Here is a 14,192-nt window from a genome sequence, read left to right as displayed (position 1 = left end):
ATTGATTGAACTGAAATCCTACGTTGATTTTGCTGTCCTGTGTGAAGAACTGAGCTACAGATCACAAAAGCTCATGCATATTTTTAATGAAATGATATGAAATGAAATGAAATTGGAAAAGGTGCTATCAGACTAAATATTTATGGCATGTTTTTACTTTTAGTCACATATTGGTCACATGCTGATAGTTTTACAATTCTGAAAATATATTAGGCATACAAATTCTATGATCTCTTGTGAACAATAAATATGAGTATTTACTTTGGTTTTAAATTTGTGTGCCCGCAAGTTCTGTATCATATTGTCAATGAGGATCTAGAAAGCAATAGCACTTAGACTTATATACTGCTTAACGGTGCTTTTACAGCCCTCTCTAAGCTGTTTACAGAATCAGCCTATTGTCCCCAACAATCTGGCTCCTCCTTTTACCCACCTCAGAAGGATGGAAGGCTGAGTCAATCTTGAGCCTGGTAAGATTAGAACTGCTGAACTGCAGGCAGCGGGCAGCCAGCAGAATTAGTCTGCAGTACTGCACTCTAACCACTGCGCCTCTGTGGCTCTATGATGAAGATAGTTTCTTAGTTTCTAGTAGCAAATTGTAACCACAAAGGATACTCACTTGCAGTTTATGGCTTGAGTCATAGCATAAATTATCTGATATATTTGCAACTGGCATACAAAAATTCTAATTTCCATAGCACCATTATGCTAGCTCCTATTTAAGGCAAAGCTAAAATTGTTTCTAATTTCCTGTCATGTATATCAAACAGGCTTATTCTGAAATTTACAGAATCTGGCCAACACATCTGTCGTCTAATACTAATTTAGAAGGGATAAAAGCTTCTAGTTTTGACCAACAGAAATGCAGTCATCTACTTACTATCAGTCACGATATGATATTTGGCCACACTTTTAAAATGCCTGCTTGCCAGTTTGCAATGTTATTCCTTCATGAATCCTAGCTACAAGAATTCTTCTGTTTTACATTTTTGATATTATAAATAAACACATGTTCAAGCTAGAATAATCACAAGGTTTAGTTTTGCTGAACACCAGGACTGTAGAGGTAGATGGATAAAGAAGTTATATTGAATTAGCAGCCAACTGATCACTAAGACTAATGTAGGTGTAAGATAATGTAAGTGCTGATATAGTATATGCATGAGTGCAAACCTATATAATATTGAAGAGAATGATACAATTCTTTATTCATGGGAGAGGTATAATATGGTTTGGATTCCATAAGTTTGTTTATAGTACCATTCTGACTGTATTTTTTTTAAAAAGCTTTTGTCCCTGCCCTCATACCATTCAAGAATTTATGCTTTCCATATCCTCCTCTTGTGTAAATCAGATCTGATGTGCTGATGTCACTGAGTCTTTGGATCTTTTTGTTTTTGGTTCTCTTATGTGGCTAAAACTCTTTTCCCTACCTGATCAATACTGCAACCATCTGGAACCAAAGCTATGTTCTCCCCTTTGGGCTGTCCACCATTGTTGTATATTGCAGTATGATTCCCCCTGTCACTTCCAATACTGTCAGTGCTGTGAGCCAGAGACTGGTCATTGTCGAGGTTTTCCTTCGCTTCCGGTAAATCTGCTTCTGTTTCTTCCGTTTCACTGTTACTTCTAACTATAGAAGGATTCTCTAGCTGAGGGGTAGTTTCTTTTTTCACATTCAGACAGCAGTACGAAGCAACAGCCAGGAAGACCGCAGACAAGACGACCTCCGAGCCAGCCAGATAGAATATAATTTCATATTTCTTGAGTGCATCCACCAGTTGCCCTGCGATTTTGAAACAAAGCATAGCATAAAGCTGCCTTGTAATCTGTTCCAACAGTTTCATATGGATGTCATATAAAGTGCTTAAATTTGCAGCTTGTAAGTTTGCAGGTTTTGTAAATGTAGAACTTCAATCAGGCCTGCATTAGTATGAATTCCAAACATGCATATAAATACATTTTCATACATCCCCCTTTTCATTCACAGAATTACTGACAAGGCTCCACTGGAATCACTATGGAAGAGATAAAATCAGTATTTCTGTAACATGGAGATTTATTTGTTTATTTGTATCCTGCCTTGATTATTTTTACAAATAATTCAAGGCAGTGAACATATCCAACACACCTTCCTCCTGTTTTCTCTACAACAACTCTGTGAGGCGGATTGGACTGAAAGAGAATGACTGGTCCAAAATAACCCAGCTAGCTTTTGTGGCTAAGACAGAACTTGAACTCACAGCTTCCATTTTCTTGCCTGGTGCCTTAAACACTAGGCCAAGCTGGCACTCCCACTAGACCCTGTATGGGGCTTTCAAAATGCTGTTGACCTCAGGTATCTTTGAACATTAACCTGATCAATAACTAATGAGAGTTGCATGGACATTCCACACACATTCCACACCACTCATTTATTATAACCATAGAGACAGAACACGATAAAGTACAGTAAGTCAAAGAGCAGGTGGCTGTTGTGACTGAGAGAGCTTTTGCACAGCTTTGTATTGTGGGCCTATTGTGCCTGTTCCTGGCCCAGGAAGCTCAGTCACTCATGCCCTGGTCACCTCCTGAATGGACCTCTATAATGCATTTTACCTGGGGCTGCCCTCGGCAAGCATCAGCTGATGCAAAATAGAGCACTGTGGAAGAGTTATGTGTATCCCTAGAGTGCCATACCTTTGCTCTGCAAACTGCATTGGTTGCCAATTTGTTTTCAGGTCCAATTCAAGGTTTGGGCTTTGACCCACCTCCACCCAATGACATCTGCCCATCGCATTAGGCCTGGCAGAAGAGGTATGCTACAGATGAGATGACTGCATTATTTTTTAACATCAATTCTCTCCCCTATCTAGTTAATGATAACATTGCTGATGTTTTTAATGGTAGTTTTTAAACTTGAATTATATGGCTGCTTTTATTGTGAGTCACCTTTATTGTGAAATGAGTGGCTATATAAGAGCCGTGGTGGCATAGTGGTTAGAGTGCAGTACTGCAGGTTACTTCTGCTATCTGTCTGTAATTTGGCAGTTCAATTCTCACCAGGCTCAAGGTTGACTCAGCCTTCCATCCTTCCAAGGTCGGTAAAATGAGGGCACTGATTGTTGGGGCAATATGCTAACTCTGTAAACCACTTAGAGAGGGCTGTAAAGCCCTGTAAAGCAGTATATAAGTCAAAGTGCTATTGCTATATAAATGAGAGAAACAAAATAAATAAATAGGATTACACCTGGATATGCCCTACCTCAAGGATGGGATTCTACCAGTTTGCACCTATTCGCTAGAAGCAGTTGTTAACATTCTAAGCAGTTCCGAGAACCGGTTGTTAGAAGAAATTACTGGCCTAATCCTGTAAGGAGGGCAGGAAGGAAACATTCTGGTGTTGATTACAGAAACTGCTTCTCCATTAACCCTTATTACATTCTTGGCAGGACTAGACTTCCTGTCTCAGGAACTTCTCTGGAGTTTTTCCCCCCTCCTTTGCTAGTACTTTGCTTGTGTGGAGTGACCATTCAAAGTTACAATGGCACTGAAAAAAGTGACTTATGACCATTTTTCACACTTATGACTGTTGCAGCATCCCCACAGTCATGAGAGGCCAGGCGAGGAGATGGATGTGAGTGATATTGAGTTGGCCACACCCAGCCAATAACATGACCACCAAGCCATGTCCACGCAGTCACATGACCACCAGGCCACGCTGACCACCTAAGCCACGCCCACAGAACCGGTTGTTAAAAATTTCGAATCCCATCCCTGCCCTACCTCAAAGGAAGCTCTACACAAGAAAGGTGGTTAAACTTACCTGCGGAAGGTGGTCCAATGAGAACAGCAACAGCCTCAATGAGTAAGTTAAGCCCAATTGCGCTGGAGAATTTCTGTGACCCAACAATAGTCATGAGGACTTCAAACTGCAGAGCTCCCACCATGCCATAGGAAACACCAAAGAAAATGCAGAAGATGACAAGGGAGGTGTAGGTGTTGGCCCTGGCACTAAAGATATCCGTCAGGCCATTGAAGAGCATTGCAAAACTGAATAAGTAGGTTACATGGGGTCGTACCCTCTTCATCCCAGCAAGCATCCCACAGGACGGACGGGCGAAAATATCTATGAAGCCAATGATGGACAAAAGAAAGGCTGCCTCTTTGTCAGGTATTCCTGTGTCTTTGGCATAGTTGACTAACAGAATTGTGGGCACAAAGAGGCCCAGAACCATGATGAACTTGGCGATGGTGTAAATGATAAAACCCCGGATTTTGAAGATCGAAAAATTTAATAAGCTTTTAGTTTTCTTGTCCTTTTTCTTCTTGAGTTTCTTGGGTTTCTTAACATTGTCCAAGGTGCCACCCGCCTCGTCCGCTCTCCCTCCCATTGGCAGCATCTCTTTAGTTTCATAAGTGTCCGTGACTTTCTCCCTCGTCTTCTTCATGCCGACTGCCAAGGGTCTCATGAGCGCCCCACATGTGCAGCAGTTCAGAAGGAGCCCCCCCATGATGAGGAAGCCCCCTCGCCAGCCAAACTTTTCCAGGAGGACTTGACCCAGTGGAGAAAGTGCTGAGAGGAAGACCGGGCTCCCAGCTGCAGCTAGCCCATTGGCCAGTGGCCTGCGCTTGTCGAAGTACGATCCTAACATAATCAAGGAAGGCTGGAAATTCAGAGCCATTCCTAAGCCTGGAAAAAAAGATTGCAAGAGGAACAATTGATGGAAAGGCATCAGCTCTCAGCCGATGGAAAGGTCTCAAACTCACTGTATTTGAAGGAAAGGTTCCCCCCCACCCCAAAAATATGCTATTTAATTTAACTTAATCAGTGCAAGTTGTCCTGTATCATGCGGTGATCTAGAAGTGAAGTTCTCACCTCACAATCAAGAGGCTGTGAGTTCGATCGTAGGTAGAGGCAGACATTCTCTGGGCACAATGAAAATATATCTGCTGAACAAAGCTCCACATTGGTGACAGGAAGAACATCCGGCCAGTAAACACTCAGCTCCATTCAGTTGCCCAGACTCCACCCCCCGCAAGGGATTATGGGGCCATTAAAAGAAGATGATGAGAAAAGATGACTGCAAGTTGTCTTTTAACACAAGGAATAAAAAAACTACAGGTAGTCCTTGACTTATGACCATAATTGAGCCCCAAATTTTTGTTGCTAAATGAGACATTTGTTAAGTAAATTTTGCACCATTTCATGACCTTTCTGGCCACCATTAAGTGAATCACTGCAGTTGTTAAGTTAGTAATATGGTTGGTAAATGAATCTGGCTTTCCCAATGACTTTCCTTGTCAGAAGGTTACAAAAGAGGATCATGTGACCTCAGGGCATGGCAGTTATCAGAATTATGAATCAGTTGCCAAGCATCTGAATTTTGAACATGTAACCATGGGGATGCTGCCGTAGTTGTACATGTGAAAACGGTCATCAGTCACTTTTTTCAGTGCTGTTGTAACTTTGAACAGTCACTAAGTGAAGTCAAGGACTATCTGCATAGCCCAGTGTATGTTGATGAATTCCAATTCTCAGAATCATTTTTCACTGATCATACTGAGTCTTCTGAGAACTGAGAACTGGAAATACCTAGGGAACCGTAAGGCCCCATGACTGCTTTCCACACTTATTTAAAGCCACATTTTCGTTTTTAAATTTTGCTTTTTTAAAAATCAAATATTGGGAATAAAATGAATCAGCCTTTACAAATGTCTTCCTTGGGCAGTAAAATTCATACTCATCTTTGAAAATATATTGGTTGTCCAGACTACAAGTTCAATCTGGCTAATCTTTACAATAAATAGGAGCATATATGAGCTTCTCTCAAACATCGAATCTGAAGTGTAAATATTAAAGCAGGGGTCTCCAGACTTGGCAACTTTAAGACTTGTGGACTTCAACTCCCACAATTCTCCAGCCAGCTATGCTGGTTGATGGCATACATCATCCTGACAATATTTCAACAATATCATGTTAATCTATCATTTTCTGAAGTAGACTTGCACAACGGGGCTTCTTTCCATGTTACAAACGCTCACCTGTCAGCACTCCAGCAGACAAATACAGTTCAATTATGTTGGTGGTGAAGGAGGCCAGGATCATTCCAGAGGAAGCAAGGAGCCCCCCAACAAGCATCACAGGCCGACATCCAAACTGGTTCACCATAATGCTGCTCAGAGGTCCTGCAGGGCACCCAAGACATCAAAAAAGGGGCAAGACCAGGATAATATGAAAATAATGCAAAACCTCAGCAATTGCCTCATGCCAAACAGCAGAAGATCTTAAGCTGGCTTGGATTTGTTGAGTAGTGAATGTACCTTTGCCATTAGATGTTTTTGGTGGAGATTGAGAAATTTAAGCTTTGCGTATATAGTGTCAGGAGCGAGGGGGAGTGACATAACTGTGGAACACATACAGATTTTTGCTTTCATGATTAGCAATGATTGAAGGTAAGAGTTTTCCCCAGTCAGGTGTTGCTAGATGGATTCTAAGTCCCAGCTGCCTGGGCATTGCAGACTGGCATTATTATTGCAGGTCAGTCTGTTCAGGAAGAGTGAAAAACTGGAAGCTTTAAAATGTAGTTATAGCAATAGTACCTAGACTTATATACTGCTTTATAGTGCTTTACATCCCTCTCTAAGCGGTTTACAGAGTCAGCATATTGCCCCCAACAATTCCGGTCCTCATTTTACCCACCTTGGAAGGATGGAAGGCTGAGTCAACCTTGAACCTGGTGGGATTTGAACTGCCAAATTATAGGCAGCCAGCTGCAGAAGTAGCTTGCAGTACTACACTCTAACCACTGCACCACAGAGGCTCCTTATGCTAAAATATTAAAAAGTAAGACTTTTTGGAGAACTGCAAAATTGTCTAATTTATTGCAGAGCTTCCTGGAGAGTTAGATGGTATCTTATCCATCTTATTGGGTATATTTAAAGTGTAATAAAGAGTGTTAATTTTGGTTGTCATGGACTGCATTCAAACAGGAAAAATTGTTGGGAGCTGTGTTGTGTGTAGCAATGGGTACAGCCACCTAAACTCTTATGTCACACTTTTTTTTCCCCACTCTATTTTGCTGACATAGTCTTCCCTTTCTTTTTTTTTTTCTACTTATACAGAAATCTGTGTAGGACTCTAGGGAAAGGACAATATGGTTTTGCTATAGCTTTGATTGTAGCGTTCATAAATAATTTTTTTTAATTAGGTAAAGCTTGCAAGCAAGGAAGATAAAGGCTCCAGCTTTAATGTTTGGCCTGAAATAAGGCTTTCTCTGCTCAACTTTTCAAAATTGCAAGGAAGCCCTGCAGGGTAATTATTAAGAACATAACATGAGACATCTAAGAGGCATGGGTAGGGAAGCTATTTTTAGCTTGTGGGGTTCACTATGTGTGTGTACTTGTGTGTGCACTGCACGCGCCATAGAGAATGAATAGAGTTGAACTTTTCAACTTTTTTAAAAAATATGTATTTGCATGTTGGTGGGTGTAGGGGTTTTCTTTCTGAATATTTCCATCTCCCCCCCCCCCCACAAAAAAATAAATCAATATTGGGATTGAAGACTTTTAAAAAGCTCAATGAATACCATAGGTCTCTGCCAAGCTTAAGGTAGTGATAGCAATGGCCTGTGAATTGGAATGGAAGACAGATGGAAAGGGCTGAGTTTTGCATAGCCATTCTCAATAAATAGCTATATCTTTGACATTAATGTGGCTGTATGCAGTTTTGCTCTAAAGATATGGGGATATTTTGCTTTCCGAATTCATGGAGGCCTAACCCTAACCTTAAGTGGCTTTACCTCCACTTTATCCCCTTTGGGATTTTTCCATGTATTACCAGGAAATGTAGATAAGGCTGACTCAAAATGTCAGTGCCCTCCTAAACATACCCATGTGTTCCAAATTTGTTGGCAATGTCCATTTTGCAGTCCAAATTCAAGGAGGCCTAACCCCAAGTGCATTTACCCCCAATGGGATTTTTCCATGCAGAATTCTTACCCGTTCCATACAGCATGGCCAGCATGATGGATGAGATCCAAGCTGTGTCACTGTATCCCACATGGAAATCATGCATCAGGTCCTTGAAATAAATGCTCACTGCCTTGGGAAACCCGTAAGAAAAGCCAGTGATGACGAAGCAGCCCAGTAAGATGATCCAGCCCCAGCCACCATCAGGAGGCTTTGTTTTCTCAGGCAGTTGGCCTTGTTCCACGTCGTCTCTGCCCATGGCCCAAACGAGCAGAAGGAGCCTGAAAGCAGGTGGAGCACAGATTGTAGCAAAGACAGAACAAGAATGGTCACAGGGGCAGAAGGCAGAGACGGCCAACAGTCCATCTGTTGCTGTGGGCATCCTCCTTTTTTTTTTTTGTCCATGTATATCATTTTCTTGCCCCTTAAATTTAGAAGGGTATTTTCCAACCTGGTGCTCACCAGAGAGGTTGCATCATATTAGTATTATTAACTGATAACATAGTTGTTGTTTTAAAAAGCAGAGGATAAACAAAACATTTTCATTTTTAAATTGTGCTTTTTTAAAAAACCAAATATTGGGAATAAAATGAATCAGCCTTTACAAATTCCTCGGTAAAATTCACACTCATCTTTGAAAATATATTGGTTCTTCCAAACTACTAGTTCAATCTGGCTAATCTTCATCATTATGGATGACAAGAACCCACTGAGCTAATGATAGCTGCCAAACAAGTTTTCTGGCCTTATCCTTCCATGCCGTAGCATGTGCAAATACAAGTTGTGGATGTGGCTGCAGGTTTTGGGTTTGGCTAGTCTAAAGAAAAGAAGAATTAGGGGTGAGATGATAGCAGTATTCCAGGATTTGAGAAGCTGCCACAAAGAAGAGGGGGTCAAATTATCCTCCAAAGCACCAGAGGGCAGGACAAGAAACAATGGTTGGAAACTAATCAAAGAGAGAAGCAACCTGGAATTAAGGAGAAACTTCTTAACAGAACAATTAACCAGTGGAACAGCTTGCCATCGGAAGTTGTGGGTGCTTCATCACTGAAGGTTTTTAAGAAGAGACTGGACAGCCACTTGTCCGAGATAGTATAGGTTTTCCTGCTTCAGCCAGGGGTGGACTAGAAGATCTCCAAGGTCACTTCCTGCTCTGTTCTATTCTATTCTTTAAAAAAAAGGACCTTACCTGTAAAATATCATGTAAATGGAAGAGAGCAACCTCGAAGCTTTCTCTGCCACTATCACCAATGTAACAGCAGGCCCAGTCAATGGGCTTGAAGGCAAATATATTAACCTTAATCCTTTTATTGTTCATGCTCTGGTTATCAATATGAAATTCCAAAATACTCCAGCTGAGGGGCTTTATATGTGTGTCATTGCCCAAAACAAACCTCTTGGAGGTTTCAGAATCTTTTCTTCAGATTACCTGTCTCTACTTAGGCATGAAGACTAATGAGGGGTTCAGTGGACTGTATGACTCGCAGAATGTTGACTTTGTGTCAGCCTTCCAGCGCCAAGTAGAGAGGCTTAAGAGTGATTTTAGCTTAGGGTGTTTTTTCCATCTGAACAATCCACTTGGTCAACTGAACTTGACTGCTTGTTTTCTGCTGATCAGTTGACTTAGAAGAGATCCACAGATTACTCACCAGTCTTTTAAATTAACTGACATGGTCAATGTATTCCATATCTTAGAAATAAGGAAACCACTGGGAAAATTAACCCTCTGTATCTAGTTAAGTTATCATCACAAACCTTGCTGGCCACTATCAATATTATTCTACAGGTAGTCCTTCACTTAACAACTATTTGATTAGTGATTGTTCAAAGTTACTGTACAATGGTACTGAAAAAAAGTGGCTTCTGTTTTTTACACTCATGATGGTTGCAACATCCCCATGGTCACATGATCAAAATTTGGACACTTGGCAACTGGCATGTATTTATGATGGTTGCAGTGTCCCTGAGTCATGTCATCACCTTTTGTGATTTTCTGACAAGCAAAGTCAATGGGGAAGCCAGATTCACTTAATAGCCATGTTACTAACTTAACAATTGCAGTGATTCACTTAACAACAATGACAAAAAGGTTGTAAAATGGGGCAAAATTCACTTAATTGTCTTGCTTAGCAACATAAATTTTGGACTCAATTGTGGTCATAAGTCGAGGGTTATCCATAGAACAGTTACCTGATAGTTTTGCTGTTGGCTGTTGTTTTGCCTGCTTGGTTATTTTCTCTCTTTTTTTATTGTGTTTTTTATTTTTTCTTGTCTAAATAAAGACCAACAGACTGAAAAAATACACATAAAAATCAAATTAGTAATGCTACCCATGGTAAAGATAGAAACTTCACAGTGATAGCCTGTCTCTCATGGAAATTGGTCTTGAGAAATGTTCCTGGCTCAGCTAATAGCTATTTTAAACAGTCCTTGGGGTTTTTTCTTTTCTTTTCATGTTTGATGTTCAGATCTTCAAACTTGATTCCCAGCCACTTTGAAGTATTAAGTTGCTCCAATACTTATGGAGCTGAGCCTGAAGACAAAACGCTATCAGAGCATAGTCTTTTTTAAACAGGACAGTATCTGGAGAATAAATGCAGCAGATGCAGCAGCAATTAACCTCTGGGTTTGTTTGTTCGTTTGTTTGTTTGCCTTCTGTTGTGGATGCCTGCAATGGATTTCTATTCATCTTGATAGTTTGTTTATCAAATTTATATAACCACTGATATCACAGGCTTGACTCTGGGTGAATACACATTAAGCAAACAGTTAAAAACAAATCTAAAACAATTAAACCAATTAAACCAGAAATGCATCATTATACTGCTGACTCATACTAACTTTGCAATCAACTACAGGTAATCCCTGAACCACAATTCAGCCCCAAATTTATGTTGCTAAGTGAAACATTTGTTAAATAAGTTTTGCCCCATTTTACAATCAGTCTTGCCACAGTTGTTAAGTGAATCACTCAATTATTAATTTAGTAGCACAGTTGTTAAGTGAATCTGACTTCCCCATTGATTTTGCTTGTCCGAAGGTCCCAAAAGCTGATCACATGACTCCAGACATTGCAATGGTCATAAACATGAACCCATTGCAAAGCATCAAAATTTTGATCACATGATCATGGGGGTGCTGCAATGGTCATAAATATGAAAAATGATCATAAGTAATTTTTTCAGTGCCATTGTAACTTTGAATAGTCATTAAATGAATGGTCATTAAGTCAAGGAGTACTGTATAAATAAGACCATGGGTGATTGCTCTATATGCAGGAATGTAACTTGATTGTTAGCCATGCATTCTCCAAAAACCAGATCTCATTATACAAACCCATTTGTCCATCTATTTCTCAATAATCTTTTTCAATATTTACTGTCTGGGAATAGGTAGAGATATGTTCCTTCCCTATATCATCTTTCCAAACAAGTATACACAAACACAGACACCTGCTTCTTTTTCAGTTTGCAAGTTGTATATTTCAATAACTTTAAATATCAGCACACAGAGAGTTTTTTTTCACTGTTAAACCTGTTACTGTATAAAACAAACTAAAGACAAATATCAGAAAAAATGATTATCCCTGAATAAGTAGATGAAGAAGATTCTTAGATTAGTGACATTAATTAATTCAGAAGAACAGGATTAATTGATGGGCACATAGCTATAGTTTTAGAGTATGCATGAAGTTTGCATGCCTTCTCTTTGCTGCTGGCATATATGTATGTATGTATGTATGTATGTATGTATGTATGTATGTATGTATGTATGTATTTGTGTGTGCGTGTGTGTATACACAGTATATATATATATATACACAAATAGATAGATAGATAGATAGATAGATAGACAGACAGACAGATAGATGATAGATAGATAGAATGATGATAGATAGATACATGATAGATAGATACATGATTGATAGATCGATAGATAGATAGATAGATGATAGATAGATAGATAGATAGATAGATAGATGATAGATAGATAGATAGATAGATAGATAGATAGATAGATGATAGATAGATAGATAGATAGATAGATAGATAGATAGATAGATAGATAGATAGATAGATAGATAGATAGATAGAGAAGGCTAAATGGTCTAAAATGAATGGATTCAAGAGTTAGAGAATTTATTCTCAGACCAATAAATGGTATATGTACACATTTCTGTACACCAGAATCCACAAGCTAAGAGAGTTCTTCATTCTTACTTCCAAGAGAATTAGAGGGCTCTGCATTTGAAGTCATATAGCAGCAATATGTAAAAATAATTTGCAGGGAGCTGTATTTAAATTATTTTTTTCTAAGTTTAATATGGCAACAACAACTAGATTCAAAGCTTGACACCAACTTGATGACACATAATCAATTTTTTTTTAAATCAAAATTTTAACGACAACAGATAAGTACATTCATCTTATATTGAAATAATGCAATTTTGCCAACATAAATATACAGACCTGGATACTCTGTGGCTTTCCTTTCCAAGGAGCCCAACACCTTCAAGAATCCTCTCTTTTGGCCAGGTATAGTTTGAGGTGGGGAGGAAGGGATATTTCTTTAACCGGCTCAGACCATGACAATATAACTCTTGGAAGAAGCCTTCTGTTTACAGTTTTCTAGCCAGCAAAACTTTTTCTTCAAGCTGGTATTTTAAAGTTTCAATGGCCAAAAGTAGTAATCATCTAAATGGCTTCTAACCTGCCTCCTCCAAGATTGCCCTGGAGTTCAAGGACCAAGCTGTTCAGAGTGCATGGATGTGGGTAGGAAACTGCTTATGTTGTGAAAATGCTAAAGAAGCAGAAGTTGCTTTTAGCAGAAAGAAACTACTTCATTATTTTTAAGAGGATTTCCCAGCCAACGGGAACGAAAAGATTTAAAATCGGGCCAGAATCCTCTGAGGAATTCTGTTTTTCCCCAAAAAGAGGAAACAGGAGAAGGTGCAAGGACTCATTAAGGATTTCTGCTCTAGAAGATTTCCTGCAATATTTGAGGAAGGGAATTGGTTAGGATAAATTAATAAAATATAATGAAGATGCACTAGTGCTGCTAATATGATACAGTAAAGTAGTATAGTCCTGAGAGGAAACAACAAGCTATAAATCCAGAGTAATAAAGGCAGGTTATAGGAAGCATCAGATAAGCACTCCAAGGCACAACTCCACTTCCACACCATTTTAACACTTGGATTAATTTCCTTCCTCCCCCACTCCCGCAAATAGAAGACAGATAAATAAAATAGTAATTCCAAACATTTTATCTGATTTTCCCTATTTAACTAAAGGCTAAAGCCAAGATAAGTAAAGTAATGATTCTACCAACACATAAACGCTTTCATATTATATGTCAGTGCACCTTGCTATGCTAGAATATTAAATGTGCTTAAGGATCCCATTAATAAAAGAAATTCATGAGAAATGTATAAGACTGATAAGAAATTTAGAAATTTAGAAAATTTTAAAATTTATTTAGCCTCAAGCATAGTAGTCATGCTTGACTTTTGAGGATTGCTGAACCTGAAATTCATTTTTCCTTCCTTCCTTCCTTCCTTCCTTCCTTCCTTCCTTCCTTCCTTCCTTCCTTCCTTCCTTCCTTCCTTCCTTCCATCCATCCATCCATCCATCTATTTATATGATCATTAAGGGTTGATACCAATTTGATGATATATAATCAATTGATGCAACAGGAGGGAAAGCTCTATCCTTAAAGTAAACACTTCGGAAAGGATTCTGTGGCACAATATTAAAAGAGAAAAGTAGTTGAAAAGTAAGTGGAAGTGAGACTAGATCCCTCCTATAAACTGGCACTCCTGGCACCAGTGAGCCCAGGGACTTTTAATACCTACCCTCCCAGAAGTGAAAGGTCTTGGCTTTTAAGCTGCTAAGCTTCTTAACTTCATTCTCACCTTCACCCCCTTCCTTTATCCAAACATTCCTGTCATAGAAAAGGACTAAAGGCCCAGGTAGGGAAGGCAGCCTGAAAACTGGGCTTAATTTCTTTTAATAAGGCTAATCGGCTGAAAGAGCCACAACAGGTCTCTCTGCTTCCCCTCTTCCCTCCCACCAATGCAAGCTCCTGAAACAATGCCGCATTTATGTGGAGGCCCACATGAGGCCTTGAGATGTAGGCTTTTCTGGGGAAGGCAAAACAAGCTTTCCTGATCAAAACGAGCAACCTGACCATGAAAGCCAGGCATATTTTCAATTAAACTAGGTTTAAAGGGTGACTGACAG

At 39.5% G+C, this 14,192-nt stretch overlaps 1 protein-coding gene across 3 annotated transcripts; it reads right to left on the bottom strand.

Moving 5' to 3' along the window:
• Positions 1–1,388: 1,388 nt before the first annotated feature.
• On the bottom strand, positions 1,389–13,278 carry SLC16A8 (solute carrier family 16 member 8). Of its 3 annotated transcripts, none has more exons than XM_026692823.2 (5): positions 12,420–13,278; positions 7,981–8,231; positions 6,025–6,168; positions 3,806–4,672; positions 1,389–1,786 (listed from the first exon to the last, which is right to left on the bottom strand). In XM_026692823.2, the coding sequence occupies exons 2-5, from the start codon at positions 8,207–8,209 to the stop codon at positions 1,407–1,409; spliced, it is 1,620 nt and encodes a 539-aa protein (XP_026548608.2). In that variant the 5' UTR covers positions 8,210–8,231; positions 12,420–13,278; the 3' UTR covers positions 1,389–1,406. The 3 variants fall into 3 exon arrangements, with proteins under 3 accessions (XP_026548608.2, XP_087824450.1, XP_087824451.1); XM_087968324.1 differs by lacking the exon at positions 12,420–13,278 and adding an exon at positions 10,141–11,022; XM_087968325.1 differs by lacking the exon at positions 7,981–8,231.
• Positions 13,279–14,192: the final 914 nt, after the last annotated feature.

This window comes from Notechis scutatus, chromosome 6 (assembly GCF_049901735.1).
Source record: "Notechis scutatus isolate UNSWTSFEM ecotype Mainland chromosome 6, rNotScu1.2, whole genome shotgun sequence".
NCBI lineage: Eukaryota > Metazoa > Chordata > Lepidosauria > Squamata > Elapidae > Notechis > Notechis scutatus.
Note: the sequence above shows the minus strand (reverse complement) of the source record. Positions and strands in the feature narration are given on the sequence as shown.